General features: G+C 44.5%; 1 protein-coding gene across 1 annotated transcript in view; it reads left to right on the plus strand.

Annotated features, from left to right (window-relative positions):
- The window catches only part of plcl5 (phospholipase C like 5), an 81838-nt gene that overhangs the window by 41871 nt on the left and 19967 nt on the right, over nt 1–20000 (plus strand). The window contains exon 2 of the mRNA XM_048245490.1: nt 4653–7142. Coding sequence (XP_048101447.1) covers nt 4653–7142 — 2490 coding nt within the window. The remainder of the gene's footprint in view (nt 1–4652; nt 7143–20000) is intronic.

Raw genomic sequence — 20000 nt, forward strand, 5'->3', positions numbered from 1 at the left:
TACGGTGATGTGAGTGGCCTCAGTCCTGGCCAGCTGTTTCACTTAATCAGGAGGAATGACTGCAGGTCAGACACATCATAGACGTGTGGACTTCCGCTTGTGTTGTGCTCCGTGTGTCTGTGTGTTTGTGTTTGAGCATGGACTCCATCACTGTCCCTCCCCCTGACTCTTGCTGTGTGCTGTGCGTGTGTGAGAGACACTGCAGTGCAGGAGCTGTGAGATAGACAGAGGACTGGAGGAGGGAGGAGGAGGAGGAGGAGGAGGAAGAAAGGAACATAAAGTGGGACTCTACCTCCTCCCCTCAGCTTAAGTGAGAGCATTATGGGATGTTTCCAAACACTCACCTCTCTCGGCTCACTGTATCACCACGCTGTAACCTTGACGGTAGTCTCCAATACTCAGTCACAGTGCCGTGACTATGGAGGAGGGTGTGCTTTGAATGTCATATGAATGCCATCTTGGTTGTTAAGCATTGTGCTCAACTGACTTGCAGGTTTTGTACTCTGTGGATGGAAGCCACATGCGATGACTGACAGTATACTTACAGATATAGATTACATGTAGACGGAGTACAAGTACAGACAGTACAAGGTATACAGGTATATAAATGCATTACACAACTGCATAAAGAATGCACACACACACACACACACACACACACACACACACTCACACACATACACACACACACACACACGTCATCACAAGCTCCTCGCAACAAGCAACAGCAGCTCCATCAGAGAGATGTAGAGACTCTTAGGAGCGGTGTAGTATTTCAGGCAGGAGAATAATTGGCCCCTTTGGAGAGAGGGCTGGACTGCCAGTGGAATAATATCAATAGTGATGCTAACAGAGACAGCTCAGTGTGGGATAACTGCTGGCTTTCCCATGCTTACACACACACACACACACACACACACACACACACATGCACACGCATGTGTTTGTGAGAGACACCACATAAATTGAGTCTATGTGACTGTGTGAAGATGGCATTGGATGTGTGGATGTGTGTGCCGCGTGCCGTGCGCGCGCGCGTGTGTGTGTGTGCATACCTGGAACTGTGTTTCTCCGTAAAGCCGTATGGTATTATTTACCATAGATATGACAAATTCCTGTCCTTTAATCCATCAAAGGTGCTCCATCAAAGACCTGCTGGCCGAAAGACATAGATTATTAACATGCTATACACATACACACTCATATACATATACATATACATATATATATAACATACATACAGACACACACACACAAAATATTTTATAAATCTGCATCTTCCCTCCTTTGTCCTTACATGTTATGTAAATCAGAACTGACAAGAGATGCACCTTTATCTTGTGTTATTATGATGTTCTCATATCAAAGCTGTCAGCAGCCTGGAGCTATGGAGACAAACAGAAGCTCCTGAAGGAACTGAACACAGAGAAAAGATACAAACCCACATACATGCACACACACACACACACACACACACACACACACACACACACACACACGCACAGACGCGTGCTAGTGTCAAGGCCAGGTTCAGTGTGTGTGTGTGTGTGTGTGCTTGTGTGTGTGTGTGTGTGTGTGTGTTGATGCAGCTGCACCAACAGTTCCTGTAGTTTGAACCTCACAGTCCACCACAGCTTATCTTTCCCTAGGCAGTGTTACATGGACTGTGTGAGCAATACTTCTCTGGATGCATGTTTAGTTTTGAGTGTGCTTTTGGTTAGAAGTGTGTGTGTGTGTGTGTGTGTGTGTGTGTGTGTGTGTGTGTGTGTGTGTGTGTGTCTATGTGTGTGTGTTTGTGAGTGTGCTTGTGTGTGAGGGTGGGGGTGTGGGTGTAGGTGTGTTTGTGTCTGCCGGTTTGTGTGTATCCAGAGCACCATTCAAATTATAGTGTTTGACTAGATGATAGAGGCTTGAGGTGAACATTATTTACCATAGATTAGTCCCAAATCTGTTGTTTCCATGGCTGTAGTTATGTCATGCCACATTTGTGAGAAAGATCCAGATATCATCTCACCACATTTAGTAAGGAGACCATTTGACCATTTTGACGTGTGTGTGTGCGTGTGTGCTTGTGTGAAAAGCCGCTTGTGCGTGCATGTGTATTCTTGTTTGTGCTACATGGATATGGATTTAAAGCTGAAGCAGTATGTCGATTGTGTGATTAAAAACCAGTCATTAGGTGAACCATTGAAGGCATCCATCAGGGAGGCCAGTGTGGGTGTGAGGGAGAGCAGCCTGCGTGTCTGGCTCTCCCCCTGTCAGGGCTTCAGGGATTGGGGAGGACACATAGATTGCTGTTAGATGGCTCAGGCAACTGGTCTGGTAATTACTTGGTGGAGTTGACACGTTCATTTGTGGTGATGACCTCTGCATGCATGTCCACTCTGAAGAGGGGCCTTACCTCAGTTAACGCGCACATCCCTTCCTTTTTGAGCGTTTTCTTTGGTCAGCGACATTGCAAAAGTTATCATGTTAGCGCTGCAATAAAAAGAGAGAGTAGGCCTAATAGACTATTGCCAGCACCACCCTCCATGATCCCTGGTACATCTAACACTAAAACAACACAGTCAAGGCTGTTTGTTTATCTGTGACTCCTTGTGGAATGATTTACCCAGTGCTGCCGTGCATCGCCCAGGTGGGGGCTACACATTGGTGGTCGTTAGTAGTGAGGTTCCCCCTTCATGGTAAAAGCACTTTGGGTGCCTTGATAAAGCACTATATAAATGCAAATTGTTGTTGTTATATAATGATTCAGGTAAAGAACAACATGACATTAGCATTTGATCATTTAAAAAACAGCAGACAATTTCATAGAAGCAATTGCATGGAGGTGCGAAAGCATTTGCTGTTTGTTTGAAGTAATGAGAAATTGCTTTTATGATGTGCACGAGTGACTAGATAATGTGGAACTTGAACTAGTAGTTTTGAGAATTTCAATTCTGAGAAATGTACCAAAGCAACTGAGAAAAACTGTAATGGCTATACTCTGAAACCCAGGTCATACTGACAGCAACTGTACTGATTATTGGTAAAAGCCAAAGTGAAAGTAATGAGGCCTTTTTAAAGAGACAGATGATACCTGTCCTGTCTATGCGTGTCTAAGATTGGAATTGATTGTGCATGTGGTGTCCAAATGAAACAGTGAAAATGAGAAGTCAGGCCCCATAGTTGTGATACAAGCCCTTTCACAAGACCTTTTCTGACATGAGCTAAAGACAAAAGACCAAATAAAGCATCAGCACAGCACATATTGTGCTTATTGTATCTATACGCCTTTGCACTGCCCTCCAGCAGTACACCTGGGATTGAATAACATGCCTGATCTATGTGTAAGATCGTCTGCTATTACACATGTGAGTATCCCCAGCAGCATTATACTGCCAAACTAGGGCAGATTTTCTTCTAGTGTGGTATTTTAGTGTTCTTCTTTGCTTGTGTGTGTATGTGTGTGTGTGTGTGCGTGTCTGTGTGCTTGTGTGTGTGTGTGTGTCTGTGTGTGTGTGTGCGTGTGTGTGAGTGTGTGTATGTGTGCATGTGTGTGTCTATGTTTTTGACTTGCAACACAAAAACGTCAGTGCCGCCTGTGTGTGTGTGTGTGTGTGTGTGTACGTGATGGCAGGTGTGGGTGAGTGCTGCCACGAGTGGCTAGCAATGCGTGAATGTGTGTGTGACTTCACACTTGCGTGTGTGGGCCGGCGCCGGTTTGGTCGCTGGTCTGCAGCAGCCTGTGAATCTGGGTCAGTCAGATATGGATTGACTTGAATGTGTTCTGCACACCCAGCAGCACACAGTCTGCCCACTGCTTCTCCTGCAGCAGAGGCTCTTTGATTTGCCCTCAAATCATACTAGATGGGCTCTGGCTCTGCCTGCCTCAACAGGATCTGTTGGGTTTGGCCAACACAATAAAGTAAACAACAGCAGATGGCTGTTCCTCCTCTCATCTTCTCCAAATTACCCATAATAGCTATATTAGACATTGTGTATTTGACACATAAAGTGAGGTCTGAATCTGTATTTGACATATCGAATGCGGTGCACTTCACAGATGAAGCTGCCAATAATGTTCCCCGCAATTTTGTCTTCCCCTCCTCCTTCTCCTCCTTCTCCTCCCTGTCTCTCTCTTTTTTGCTTTTCATCTCTCTCTCTCTCTCTCTATGCTGTGTCTGCTCTGTTAGTTGGCACTCTGTCATTACACCTATTCCCTCGCCTTTGAAAAGAGACAGGCTGTGACTATTCTATTCTTTCTGAACAGAAAAGCCATCATCACGATTAGCCCCGAGTAGTGAATCAGCCAAATCCATGGGCTCTTTGCTTCATCGTTATCATGACATGAAGTTCTTTCTCAATAGCTTCTGCTCTATTCATTTCAATCTCTTTCTGTCAAAATGGGGAAATGTTTCTTTCAAACAATAGAAAAGATAAGATTTTGAGTTTAGTGTTGCTTTTTTTTTTGTATGAGCATCTGTGGTTCGAATGACTATGCAAGGCTGACATACAAGATGCAGTTCCCACAGAGCAGTAAATAATTGTTATGCAATTACTGGAAATTGCCAAGAAACACAAAGTCATGTGCTATGAGAGGATTTGAAGAGTGAAAGCTTAAACCTGTTCCGTTTATCTTACCTTTTTTATTTTTCTCCTCCTTTCCCCAGGATGGTTCAAAGCAGAGGCAGTCACGGAAGAAGACAGTGTCATTCAGCTCGATGCCGAGCGACCGCAAGATGAACAGCACAGCAGCCTGCATGGCCTTCATGATGGAGGGCTGTGAGATGAAGAAGGTGCGCTCCAACTCGCGCATGTACAACCGTTACTTCGTGCTGGATGCCGACATGTGTTGGCTGCGCTGGGAGCCCTCCAAGAAGGACTCGGAGAAGGCCAAGCTGGAGATCAAGAGCATCAAGGAGGTGCGCCTGGGCAAGAAGACCCCTGTGCTGCGCAGCAACGGTCTGTCGGACCAGTTCCCGGACGAGTGCGCCTTCTCCATCATCTACGGAGAGAACTACGAGTCGCTGGACCTGGTGGCCAGCACGCCAGACGTGGTCAACACTTGGGTGATGGGGCTGCGCTACCTCGTCTCCTACGGAAGGCACGCGGTGGGCGCTGTAGAGCCGGGCGAGCCCAGCCTGCGCACGTCCTGGATCGGTTCCGTGTTCGAGTTGGCCGACGTAGAGAAGCAGGGCCACATCGACCTGCTCCGGGCCACCCAGATCATCAAGGGCCTGAACCCCGGCATGAAAGAGTCGCGGATCGAGCTCAAGTTCAAGGAGCTGCAGAAAGCCAAAGACGAGTACGGCGAAGACATCAACGCCGACACGTTCGTGGAGGCCTACTGTGAGCTCTGCACCCGGCCCGAGGTGTTTTTCCTCATGATGCAGTTCTCCAGCAACAAGGAGCACCTGGACAGCAAGGACCTGATGCTGTTCGTGGAAGTCGAGCAAGGCGTGGAAGGGGTGTCCGAGGAGATGTGCCACCACATCGTGCAGAAGTTTGAGCCGTCGGCCGAAGGCCGGGAGCGGGGCTGCCTGTCCATCGACGGCTTCACACACTACCTCCTGTCGCCCGAGTGCCATATCTTCGACCCGCAGCATAAGCGCGTGTGCCAGGACATGACCCAGCCGCTGTCGCACTACTACATCAACTCCTCACACAACGCCTCTCTCCTGGAGGACCACCACTGGGGCTCGTCTGACATCTCCAGTTACATACGGGCCCTGCGCATGGGCTGCCGCAGCCTGGAGGTGGTGGTCTGGGACGGGCCCGACTGCGAGCCCGTGGTCTACGTGGGAAGCTCGGTGGCCTCACAGCTTGCCTTTGGTAAGGTGCTAGACATCCTCAACCAGTACGCCTTCGAGAGCTCCGAGTACCCGCTGATCCTGTGCTTGGTCATCCACTGCTGTGTGCCACAGCAGCGGGTCATGGCGCAGCACATGAAGAAGATTCTGGGCGACAAGCTTTACGTGGAGCCGCCAAACCCAGAGGAGCATTACTTGCCTTCCCCCGAGAAGCTAAAGGGCAAAGTCCTTATCAAGGGCAAACGTCTTCCTCCCAACTATCCCGAATCAGAGGGGGAGGTGACGGACGAGGAGGAGGGGCTCGAGATGTCCAGGCGGTTGGTCGGGGCCGAGGAGAAAGACAACCTCAACGGGGTTGGGTGCAAACGTCTGCGTCTGTGCAAGGAGCTCTCAGACCTGGTCTCTCTCTGCAAGTCGGTGCAATTCAGGGATTTTGAGACCTCCAAAAGGGAACAGAGGTACTGGGAGATGTGCTCGTTCAACGAGGTGGACGCCAACCGCTTCGCCAACGAGTTTCCAGAGGACTTTGTGGGCTACAACAAGCGATTCCTGTCACGAGTCTACCCCACACCGATGCGCATTGATGCCAGCAACATGAACCCCCAGGACTTCTGGAAGTGTGGCTGCCAGATTGTGGCCATGAACTACCAAACCCCTGGTCTGATGATGGACCTTAACCTCGGCTGGTTCCGTCAGAATGGCAACTGCGGCTACGTGCTGCGGCCGTCCATAATGAGGGAAGAGGTGTCGTACTTCAGTGCCAACGCGCGGGACTCATTGCCTGGCGTGTCAGCGCAGCTCTTGCACATCAAGGTGATCAGCGGCCAGAACTTGCCAAAGCCACGGGGTTCGGCCGCTAAGGGGGACGTGGTGGAGCCCTACATTTACGTTGAGATCCACGGCATCCCGGCCGACTGTGCCGAGCAGCGCACCAAGACAGTCTCGCAGACTGGCGACAACCCCATCTTTGATGAGAGCTTTGAGTTCCAGATCAACCTGCCGGAGCTAGCCGCGCTCCGGTTCGTGGTACTGGACGATGACTACATCGGGGATGAGTTCATTGGTCAGTACACCATCCCGTTCGAGTGCCTGCAGCCGGGCTACCGCCACGTCCCTCTGCAGTCCCTCACCGGGGAGTTCTTGCCCAACACCACGCTGTTTGTGCACGTGGCCATCACCAACCGCCGCGGTGGAGGCAAAGCGCACAAGAGGGGCCTGTCCGTGCGCAAGGGACGCAAGACTCGCGAGTACACCTCCACCAAGACCACGGGCATCAAAGTGGTGGACGAGCTGTTCCGGGCATCCACGCAGCCACTCAGGGAAGCCACTGACCTCAGAGAGAATGTGCAGGTAAGAGCTGCTCAAGCATGGCGTGCACTCTTTGTTAACACCAATTTAGAGCTTAACGGTTATAAAACACACGGGCTCATGAATCACTGACTAAACATTCAGCCAGATAGAGTCCACAATATTGCTCTTTATTTTCTCTGACTGTTTGAGAAGCATGTCTGATGTACCATCATTGTGTAGGAGTCTGTTCAAATTTAAAGTATTACTCATAGGTTTACATAATGTGATGTTCAGTCGCCAAATGGCAGTTAAATCAGAGTGCTACTCTTGGAGTACTTGGCAATTGATCAAAGTTAAGATATCCAGGGGAGCCTGATGGCACCTTGTTTAAATATTAAATACTACACATGGCAGACATCCTGTAATGCATGCGGATGGAAGGTATTATCCCATTTTAACACTTGGGCAGAGGCTTTTTTCCGCTGACATCTCTGGATCAATTGCACTATGGAGTTAGTTCCACTGCTCTCATTCTCACGGTCTCTCCTTCACTCTTCTGCCTTCACCGTTTCCCTTTTCTTCCTCTTGTGGTTTGTGTCTACTTTTTACAGAGGCTTCCTATGGCTTCTGTTTTTGGGGTGTATTGTACATTTCATTAGTTTAGGCATTTCTCAGATTTCGGGCCTATTTGGGTTACTGAAATTTTGAAAAATAAAATTCAAAATTTTACTAATTGGTATGCAACAAGTTATCAGTCATTTTGATAGGAGTAACCTTGTGAGCTTGGTTGAGACCACAATATAAGGGAATTTATGATTTTTTGTCATTTTTCAGGTAAATGTCATTACCATCACATCATCTAATATGTACATTTTAAAGATGAAATGGTCAATCAATGATCAATCAATGATCAATTATGGTTTCACATGAAGAATTGTTGAATTTTACTTACAACATGAATTATAGTCGTTTAAGTTTTCACTCGACCCTGGCTTGGAATTTCATTTATATCATATCTGCCATATATCATATCTGTTTTCATCCAGTGGCAATTTAGACTGTCCAACATTGTCAAAAATATCTAATTAATGTAATTTATTGTAATTTATACATAATCTATTGGCAAAAATATGCATGGTGATGGTGATGACATTGCAGTTCTGGTAATGACATTTGTTGCGGTGATGACAAATCACTGATCGTAATCTATTGCAATTAAATGTTTATAATTTAGAAACCCAAGTTGAACTGACTTTGTGAAAAAAAAAACGTATTTCTTTTAAAAGGAGTACTTTAAATGTATCTGCAAAAATGTCATCACCAACACAGTCGTCATTACCACTACATTTCAAACTATAATGTGCTGGTAATGACTGTGTTGGTGATGACATTTCTAAAAAAAACTACCCTGAGAAGCAAAAAATGATCACCATGCAAGTGTAGCTAGCTTTCTACATGTAATGTACATTATTTAAACTATTAAAGTCATTTTAAAATTTCAGGAATATTCAAAAATACAGAAATACAATGCGTATGGTAATGACACATAATAAGTGTACATGCCCAAAACGAGCGATAAAGAGTAGATTTTCTTATGTTTCTGGACATCAAGGCATCAATCTTTCTGCTGACACCCATGTATTCCACTGTGATAATAGGTGACCATGGTTACCAAATATTTTTTTGATGAAAAAACAGTAGCAAAGTGCCTTTATGTAGAGTGTGCTGGTAATGATGGCTAAACCATGGGACAGGTAAACATTAAGCAAAATAAAGCAGGAAATGCATATATATGCATAATGTGTGCATGCAGTTCATTAGTTCAGATAACATTTAATTCATATACATGATTTTTTTAATTAATTTTTGATAAATAATGTTTGAGATATGGCACAATATGTGAAAACTCTGGTTGCGGACAACACCAAAACACTGATATTGTACCATAGAACACCAATAAAATGTGTCTAAATCATGAGTAGGAGCAACCATTAAAGTCTAGGCTTGTTTTTCTTTATACTAATTAGTGATGCTAAACATTATTAGATTTAATTTTTTTTTAATAGAATTACACCCTGTGGACAGAAATAGGCCCCAATTCTGGGAAATACCAGAGAGAGGGAGTGAGAGATATAGATAGAGAGAGAGAGAGAGAGTTTGTTGTTCCAGCTAGGTCCAATTAGGGGTTTGTTTATGCCCTCGGAGCACTGGCGTGAATCAGAAGATACAAAAGATGTTAGCGCTAGCGTGACTGTCTGCTCGCTAATCCACTGTTCTCTGAAAGGCAGAAACAGAGGCAGGCACAACACTCACTAATCACTCAATATTTATCCACCAGAAGAGACTGGACCATAAACAAGACAGAAAAATTGTTAACAGTAGTGAGTAGGCCTGGCGGTAGGAAAGACTGTGAGCTCATCTTCAGGAATAAAGTCCAAGCCTGTTTGTACAGTCTGTGGGACATATTGCTGAAGGTGTGAATGAGCCTTTCCACACAGTCTGGGTTCCTCTAACATATCTCCATTGTTTTTCATTGTAGACCATTGCATGCCAGAAATTACCATGGACTTGCATCTGGTGTGTAGTGTATTTAAAGAACCATGTGCAACCTTCCTGGGGCCTCATTACATACAGTACAGGGCCATAGTCTGTATGTCTGTAGTCTGAAATCTGAAATCCTCATCTCTGTTTAAGATGGCATGTCAGATTTAGGGTATTACAGAAACATTTTCCTAAGGGCAATGGGGGGTCTACTTTGGAATGTTACAAAGCCGTCCTAACTGATGGTATAGATTCTGTCCTAGATTCAAAAAATGCCAAAAAATGGCAGCAGTGCAGTTGTTTAGCCTGTCGGAAAACGAGAAATATGAACAGACGGGCTGGAAAACCAGAAACAACTGAACAGAAACATATTTCATAAGACAGCATGGTTACCTAAGTTCCATTAGAAAACTGGATGGACAATTAACTATCTTTTGATTTAGGGGAGAGCTGTGGCCCAAGCGGCTGCAGTGTCCATACCACACTCAGGTCCAAGATCCCAAGGGGACACGGGTTCTGATCCGACCTGTGGTCATTCCCTGATCCCACCCCATCTCTCTCCTACTCGCTCTCTGATGCTTTTCACTGTCCTGGATGGATAATGGATAATGAAAGAACATTTCCAGTGCCAGATGTCAACAACATTAGCCTGGCTAGCGCCACCACTTCTCAATGAGACGTGGTCTGGGAACCAAACGTTCATTTTCTCGTATTTGAAAAAAATGCCCAGATCCGTTTATTGGGTGCCACGGATGTCCATCAAATGCGTCTGTGCATAGCTCATCATCGTCTTGCTTTCCCCCCTGTTCTGTGATTGGTTCCCTATCTCAGGCGAAAATTTGCTCCATGGTCTCCAGGCTGCCTTAGCAGTGTGAATCAAATCGCGCGCAAGGCAGCATGGGAACACCCAGGCTACAACAACATTGCAACACTGCATGTTTTTGCATTCCATTACAAAGAAGCAAGTGTTACCCCATAGCATCATAAAACTGTTAGCATATAGCACATACATGCTACAGTGTACATCAATGATTCACTTGAATTGTGTTTATCTATTGATTGGTATGTGTTTGAGCCATAGCTAGACAGCTAGGTTAAAATCACATAGGAATAGATGTAAAGGCTCAAACTGCTATCTTAAAGTCTCAGGGCTGCCAGAGAGGGCCTCAGGCAGTTTGGTAAGACTCAAAGTAACTCAAGGCTGTAAATTCCAGAGCTTGTGGTAAGAGCTACAGGCAATCACTAGGTAACAGAAAAAATAAGCACTATGACCTGTAAAAAGTATGTGCCACTTTAAGAATGAACCACAACTTGAAAAGCTTTGTTTGATGCAGAGCTCTCCTGGACGTGTTCCACCCATGCGAAATGGTGGTGATTTTTTTTTCTATCTCTCTTTCTTTCTTTTCTTTCTTTTTTTCTTTTTATATCTCTTTCTCTTTCCTTCTGTGTTTGACCTCTGTGTCTCAGTTGTCCCGTGTATTTTCTTGGCTCATGAGTTATCATGAGTTATGTGGGCTTGAATGATGAGTGTAGAAACTAGGCATAGGTCATTGGAAATCATTACTAATTGTCCTCTGTTACATTCATTTTGTATTTATTAAGTTACTGTAGTAACAATTTGCGAATGCTGTGTAGACTGTCAGGCTTCAGTTCAGTTAAACCTCTGTTGTGGTGAAAGGGGTTAAATGGTGCAGCTTGTTCCGGGCTTTGTGGAGTGTGCACCCATGGTGCATATATATGAGGCTGGCTGGTATCAGGCTGACGGCATCAGGGACAAGCGTCCGTCTGAATGAAGGACACATTATAAAGGAGACCAACAGTGATGGAACGGAAACTGATTACGGTAATTTTACATTTAAAAACCCTTCTGGGGTTGTGCTGTGAGCAAGAATATAAAACAGTCCTGATAGTCAGGTCCTTACACACACACAGACACACAAACACACACACACACACACACACACACACACACACACACACACACACACAGCCTCCTCCGATGGCTCCTGCTGCAGTTTCATTGCAGCCTGGAGCATAAAATTGTTAATATATCGGTTTGGATGATTTGAAGTAAATAAGCCTTTGGTGAGCAGGATAGCCTTACGCGCACACACACACAGTCACACTGTCCTCTTACAACCCTCTGCAGTGCCTTGGCGCCCATTGCTTGAGCCCTGTCTCCTCCTGGTGATGCAGCTATGCAGGAAAGTGCCTTGTTTGCTCACCCTGCTGTAGGGAGCTGGATTGCAGGCCAAGTAAGTAGATCTCTTTAGAGCACAGATCCATTGAAGGCCAAGTAAGTAGATCTCTTTAGAGCACAGATCCATTGAAGGCCAAGTAGGTAGATCTCTAGAGCAGTGGTTCCCAAACTTTTAACAGGCATGTACCCCCTGAGACATTATGATCTTCCGGAGTACCCCCAACACCACCAATTGTTAACAAGTTTTTTTAAAATTGTTTTATTAATATTTATTTTTATCAATTTTGTCGAGAATAGTGAATAGGATCATAAACATATGATACAAATCTCATCAATAGTCAACATATGATAGGCCTACAAATGTGCTGAATATAATGATTTTAAATAGATCTGCACCTAATCTCACACACAATCGTCTTGTTGAATGCAGTGATCTTATCTGCTTGTCTTTGCCTTGTAACTGGAGATTTAACTCATTGAGCTTTCCAAATATATCGCTAAGATAGGCCAGCTTCGTCAAGAAATGTTCATTAATGTTCAAACATGCGCTCTTCCTCCAAGAAGAGGCGACTCGGAGCTCAAACATGCGACAGCACTTTACCTCGGGAAAGCCACCTTGCCTCGCTGTGAAACAGTACAGCCTTTTAGCAGAGGTGGAAAAAGTACGAAAATATCGTACTCAAGTAAAAGTACCAATACCTTGATGAAACATTACTCAAGTACAAGTTAAAATACCGATCTGAAAATGTACTTAAGTAAAAGTAAAAAGTAGTTCATTTAAAATGTACTTTAAGTAAAAGTTACTTAGTTACTTTTTTTTTTTTTTTTTGGGGAGGGGGGAGTTCCAGAACAACCAGTTTTACCAGAGACTTTCTAATGAGGAGATACAGCACTCAAAAATCCTCCATAGTAAAGCATGGGGTTAGTCAGTTGTCTACAAATATCACAACCCTTCAGCTGCAAAGCGTTGACATGTGAGTACATTGAGCCAATCATGTGGTGTGTTGTAAAATACATTGAGCCAATCATGTGGTGTGCTGTGAAGACATCGTGCCAATCATCTGTTGTGATCTCGCTGCTGGAGCAAGATTGGTGTTGTGAAGCCTTACGCACACGCATTTCTGCGAAATAGATGCGATAAGTGCCCAAAAAGTGTTGCAATATGGCCGCCGGTGGAGGTACTTGCCTGAAAAGGACTTTGGTCTAGCTCGAGTTGCTGCAGCCAGCAGCTAAGGCAGCCATGTTCATGCTCCCAGCGTGTAAGCGCTGTAGCTGCAACAACTTCGAGCTAGGTAAAACCGATTGTTTCAGTTTTGTTCATACCGACAGCTTTTCGGTGGCGTTGAAAATGGAGATCTATGTGAAAAATCACGGAGTTCTCCTTTAAGTTTGAGCAGTAGTTGATTTTCAAGTTAGTTGCACTCATCCTTGCATTAAGCTTTGCAGTGAACAGTAATCAACTGAAAAGCCCCTCACAGGCAGCTGAGGCAGGAGGCCAATGTTGAGTTGTTTTTTATATTTGGAAACAAGCAGAAGGTTCAGCAGATTAAAGGCGTCGAACTGGGGGAGAGTGGGAAGTATAGGGCCCCAATGGAGGAGAGGGCCCATGAAAAGTGGAATCTGGGGGGTACAACATTTTCACCAGGCATTAGTAATAACTCAGGTAATCCACACATAAAAAAATCCAAACAACTCCATAAGTAGAGTCATGTGTAATGAAGTGGAATAACACAGGAAAAAGTATTGAACAAGCTAAGCACTAAGGCAAGGAAAGGGGAAGGAACGAGCTGGAATCTGTAAGTAGTTAGAGTAGTTATCCTTTCTATCTGTGCAAATTAATATAAGCTTGGTTAGTATATTGATGGGCTATAAAAGGTTTTTTCATTACCAAGGTGTCACACAAGAAACATTTCATGATGGATAAAAGCAAAAAGCTCTCCCAAGACCTTTGCAACCTTATTGTTGCAAAACATATCAATGAAACTGGTTACAGATGCATTTCAAAACTTCAGAATCTTCAGTAAGCAGCATGGGGAGCCATTATCTGCAAGTGGAAGAAACATCACTGCCATGCAGGATCTCCTCCATAATATTTCTGACCAGGGAGTCAGAAGGATAGTCAATTCAAAAGCCAAGGACCACTTTCGAGTAAGCTCCAGAAAGGATGAAGGCAGCCAATTCAATTAAATTCAATTAAACAGTTCTGGAAGTAACTAAAGATCAGGATTCACAAGAGGGACCCTGGAATCTGTTTTAGAACAATGGGCCAAAATCACACCTGATACTGTGACTAATACGTTTTGTCATACAGGAAATGTCTTGAAGCTGTCTTTACAAACAAAGGCTTTTCCACAAAGTATTGAAGAAATCCGTTCAGTACTTTTTTTCCTGTGTCATTCCACTTTAATACACATAACTCTTATGTTTGGATTTTTTATCGTGTGTTAATATAATGTGTGGTGAAAATTTGAATAGACTCACTGGAAATTTAAGCTAATTACTGAAAAAAAAAAAAATATATATATATGTCCACCATATATTTATTTTACCTGAATATTTTAACTTCCAAATTAAATGTCAAAATGAATGTCAGCGAAATTTAAAGTTTGACTGACTGGATTTTGTATACAAAACATAGTGAAAACTGTCTAAGGTCACTCTCCCTTGTTAAAGAGCTAAATGGTTTAGTCCGCCTGCACGATTCATAAGGTAGTCTATCTTTTGTTTATTTAGTTGAGCATCGCTAGTAGTGGACCGCTAATTGTTGTGCTGCTGGTGCAATGTTTTCTCCAAGAAAGCCAAGTCAGGTTACTAAAAAAGAGACATCAAAATGAGGGGAAACAACTGCTAATAAACTTCTTTCCAAAGAAAGGTGAGCACAAGCGTCAAAACCACGAAATCCCATGGTGTTTGCTTGAATATCACAGCTATCATTATTGCTAAAACGAACTGAGACAACCCATTGAAATAGCGGAAAATACACTTTCATAGGTTAGGCTACACATGTAATCTGATGCATCTCGTGATCCAGCTCCAGCTCCATCCCTTTCAGAAAGACTGCATGGCGCCAGCTTGATGTCCTGATGTAGGCTACATGCTGATCATTATCACTAGGCTAGTGGTTTAGGGCGATTTCTTTTCTCTCCCTTTCTGTTTTCGTTAGTCTTAACTTTTTTTTTACTCAAGTAGCGGATGGGATTTTTTTATGTAGCCGAAGTACAATACTTCACTCAAAATGTAATCAAGTAAAATTTAAAATACCGATTTTATAAACTACTTAAAAAATACAAAATACACAGAAAAACTACTCAATACAGTAACGTGAGTAAATGTATTTCGTTACTTTCCACCTCTGCCTTTTAGTCAGCTCCCATCTCCTCTCAAAGTCGCGGAGAATAGACGCTTTTAAGGGCGAGGTCTTGATGAAATTCACCACTCACAACCTCGTTCAAAAGCTCATTCAGGTCGGGACTAACTAGAGGCTTCTACATACTTGGCGACCCGACCGGTAGCGACACCGTGGCGATCAAAATGGCGTAGATCTTGCTGGTAGCCAGGATTTTAGCCAGTTAGCGAGGTAGCACCACCACTTTTTTTTTTTTCAGGCAGTAGCGACAAAGCGGAAACAGGAAGATGGACTAGTTCGAGGGCAAGCGAGAGTTGCAGTGTTTTGTTACAGTGATGAATTTTTAATAGTTTGCTGGATAAGTTAACAAATATACCAGCGAGGTTGCAACACATGGAATTAAGAGGAAAAGAATAGAAACGATTTATTTTCAAACAAAGGATATCTATTAAAGGCCTGAACAAAATCTCTTTCCACTTCAGGAAATTACACAAACTCAGCCAGCTGCTAGCTAGCTAGCCAGCTAACTAAACTGTTTAAATTATTAAAATTTCCCTCGGGATGACTAAAGTATCTATCTATATATCCATCTATCTATCTACCTGTGCGCACACCTTGGAAACTAGATGATAATGATGGTGGTAGTTGTGAATAGTAGCAACCAAAGTCTGAAGTACCATCACAGAGGCTAGCTAATAGCAGAGCCCGTTTACATTCTCTGCTACTAGTGTTTCTTAATGCAGCTTCTTCTGCTGTGTAGCGTAGTTAAGCGTTAATCTTTTCACAACAGCGACACCTCTGTTCAGGAGAATATTGCAACTAGTGTCGTGACCATGACGCGCGAGTATAAATGGTTACGGCGCTTCTGTGACGTTACATTGTCGTGCTACCGGTCGGGTGCGTCGAGTATGTGGAACGTTTAAGCTGCCTTGACACGAGCGCTTCCCTATGAATAACACAGTGCGTCCATTGCGCATCGGGTGCTAACTGGGCCTAGGCTACAGATAAAAAAATAAATTAAAAAAACTCCTGTTTTTCACATCAGTTCGCGCCCCACCTGGCATGTCTCTGCGACCCACAGTTTGAGAAACGCTGTTTTACCCTCTCTGTCTCCACTCTCGAATATTTTGTTAATGCGGAGACAATACGTTTTTAATGTGCAGTGCAAATGCGGAAGTTAAGTTACAAACGTGGGATAGAGAAAACGTTTGAAAAGGCATATGACTTAGATCTTTTTTCGCGTACCCCCTGAAATCAGTCCTCAGTTTGACAACCGTGGCTTTAGAGCACAGATCCATTGAAGGCCAAGTAAGCAGATCTCTTTAGAGCACAGATCCATTGCAGGCCAAGTAGGTAGATCTCTTTAGAGCACAGATCCATTGAAGGCCAAGTAAGTAGATCTCTTTAGAGCACAGATCCATTGAAGGCCAAGTAAGTAGATCTCTTTAGAGCATTGGTTCCCAAAGACTGGGTCGCGACCCACAGGTGGGTCGTAGGAGATTTTATTTGGGTCGCCAGCATAGCCTAGTGACAATTTATGTTGTGTAATACCCCTAGCTTATACCTTATATAGCTTAGGAAAGCTAACAGCTTTCTATTAGGATCTAGTTTGTTAACTACCACAGTCACGAGTTGGGTCGCGATAGTCTGTCATTTTTAAAAAGTGGGTCCCCAGAAAAAAAGTTTGGGAAACACTGCTTTAGAGCACAGATCCATGGAGAGAATCAGTAACTCGCTGTGTCCAGAACACTCTGGAAAACCAGGAACCAGACAAGGGAGGATGGATGTTTGGGAGCTAATAACTAAATGCTGTGAAAATAGCCTGTCCTGTTGGTATATGAGCAAAGGTTATCTGTAGGCCTATTGAAATTGCCAGAATTTATTGCGGTGTTCTGGACTTCTGATCCTTTGAACTTTTGAGCCTTTTAAACTTTATAAATGCTTTTGAAGGGTTTCCTGGCATAGACATGGTGGGCAGTGGTTGCATGTGCTACAGGTACTAAAGCAGGGCCACCACCACCACAACAACAATCATTTTACTTGAATGTGAGTTATTTTGGCGCAACCTGCCAATGAGCACTAGCATAACATTCATAAACATTGATGAACCTAGGACAGCAAGTCTCAGTCTCTGCCTCTCGATCAATAATAGAATCTGTCAGGCAATCAAGAGATGCTGGCAGACCAGTAGTGAGCTCAGGGTGGAGCTCGAAGCGATGATGTGTAGGTTCTGTTGGTATTGAAGAATCACCAGTGGCATGAAATGGCCCAAAAAAGAAAAAAGGCCGCACTTTGCATATATACGTGTTTTATTGCAATTTCTATTTTTGCAATAAAACACGTATATATGCAAAGTGCGGCCTTTTTTCTTTCTGAGTTAACATTTAAGTTTGGCCAAGCACTCTAAAAAGTAACATAAGAGACTGAGTGAAGCCTGCTCCTACCATATACTTTATGTAATGGCCCAACTCATGCTGTTCCTGTAATGAGTGGATGGATTGGCTCTTTTGTTTTGGTTCTGGTTAGGAGGAAGGGATGTGTAAAGAGGATTGTGTGTGTGTGTTTGTGTTTCCAGTTAGACTGTTGTGTTGACAGCATCTAAAGTATCTCCTGTGGTCTTCAGCACCCCATCCCCCCTTCCTCTCTCTCTCTCTTTCTGTCCCTCTTCCCCTCTCTTTTTTCCTGCCTTCCCTCAATCTCTTCACGAAACAGAAGACAAAGTGTCTGGAATGAATTAGCACTACGTGTGGCGGATGTGGGATTTTCCCGCGCCCTCTGGCCCCAAGCCCCCTCTGTGTGTGTGTGTGTGTCTTGGGACTGTGTGACACGAGGGACGGTCGTTAACCTCAGAAATGGAAGTGATGGCGGATGTGGAGAGGGGAGGAAAAAAGACAAAGAAGGAGAGAAATTGAAAAGAGAGTGGCTGAAAGGATGCCAGGGCTCATTTGTGTATGTAAGTGCGTTTGTGTGTGTGTGTGTGTGTGTGTGTTCGCTCTGTTTTGAAGCGACTGCACCCTGTTGAGTTCCCAGTGGGAGTCCTTTGTATATCAACAGAGAGGAAGAGAGAGAGAGAGCAACAGAAAGAGATGAGAGAGAGAGACAAAATTAAATTTAATGCCGCATCTTGAGAAGTACAACAGTAACGTAAGAGCAGATAAACTACTATCATTTTGAACTCAATTAGGAACACTGTTAGATTTCATCATGTGTCTTCTCACAGCAGTGGATATTCGTAATCACTTCCTGTGAATGGGGAGACGTATAGCCTGGAGGTTAATGAACAGCTCTCACTTACTAATGCATGTGGTATGTGTCTTTGCAGTTGTTTAACACACACACACACACACACACACACACACACACACACACACACACACACACACATACACACACACACACACACACACACACACACACACACACACACACATACACACACACGCATACACATGCATTAGTAAGTGAGAGCTGTGTGTTTGTGCATACACATCACAGCATTCAGAGTCCAGCGAGCTGAAAGCCCAGCTTGAGTATGGCCTTGGGGTCATGTCAAGCTGAAGGTGTTGATTTTATGGCCCAGAGCAGGGGACGTGTGTGGGGAAGCGCGGCTGGGGAGCGGAGCCCCAGGCCTGGGCAGCGTCATCACGCTGTTGCAGCCAGGCTCGGGACCCAGACCACAGCCGCTCCGGGGGGAAATGAGCCAATCAGCGCACTTTAGCACAGGCACTCACACAGCACACCACACACATACAAAAACACTCCCAGCAACAGCACATGCAAACAAACAAATGCAGAGAGAGGCACTGTGAGAGAGAGAGAGTGAGAAACAGAGAGGATAGATAGATAGAGATAGATAGATAGATAGATAGATAGATAGATCTCTCCCTCTCACACACTCACACTTTCTCTCTCTCTCTCTCACATACACACACACACACACACACTCCAGCGAGCTCTGAGGTGTTGTTGCATGAGGCGGATGATGTCATGGGAACGAGGCCTGGTGTTGGCACAGTGCTGCGGCGCTTTGCTCTGCTCTCTGCTCCCTCTCCTCACTGCCACGAGAGAGCCAGAGATAAACACAGCCTATCACACACACACACACACACACACACACACACACACACACACACACACACACACACACACACACACACTGAAGTCCTGCAGCTTTTCTCTGTGTTTGTTTGATTTGGGTGGTTGGATAAACATATATGCATAGTTGATTGTTTGCCTTTTTATTGGCTGTCCATTTTCGTGATCGTGTTCAAAAGAGAGCCCAACCAAATGAGTTTGTGTGTATGTGTCTGTGTGCCGTGTGCACTCTCTGGCTTCAATCACTGTTTACATGGTGAAGCAGCACGGAGATAATGGCTGCATTTTGGTGACTGGTCAGTAAAGCTGAGTGCTTAAGTGCAGTTTCTCCAGATGGAAGCCCAGGATGAGGAGCCCCTGGAGGGTTAGGAGCTCCATGGTCCCATACGGTGTTGTGTTTGATTTGCTAGGATCGCATGAAGTGTTCCTCAGACTTTTGATCTGAGAGTTGATCTTTAACAGCCCTCCATAATCTGTGTCATAAACTGACAAGCCAGAGATTATGCTCATGCCTGGTGGAGCAGCAGTAGCATCGTTGCCTGACAATCGCCCAGCACGGGTTCCACCGAGTCCCGAGCCTGGTGTTGTCAGTCTGAGGTGCTTTGGATAAAAGTGACTGCTAAATGCTAAATGCTAATCCCTTTACTTGACATCAGACACATCAGTTGTTGTTCTCCATTTGGAGGTCCCTCTCCCACGGACTGATCTTGTCTCTCTCTCTCTTGCTCTCTCTCTC

This window comes from Alosa alosa, chromosome 6 (assembly GCF_017589495.1).
Source record: "Alosa alosa isolate M-15738 ecotype Scorff River chromosome 6, AALO_Geno_1.1, whole genome shotgun sequence".
Lineage (NCBI taxonomy): Eukaryota > Metazoa > Chordata > Actinopteri > Clupeiformes > Clupeidae > Alosa > Alosa alosa.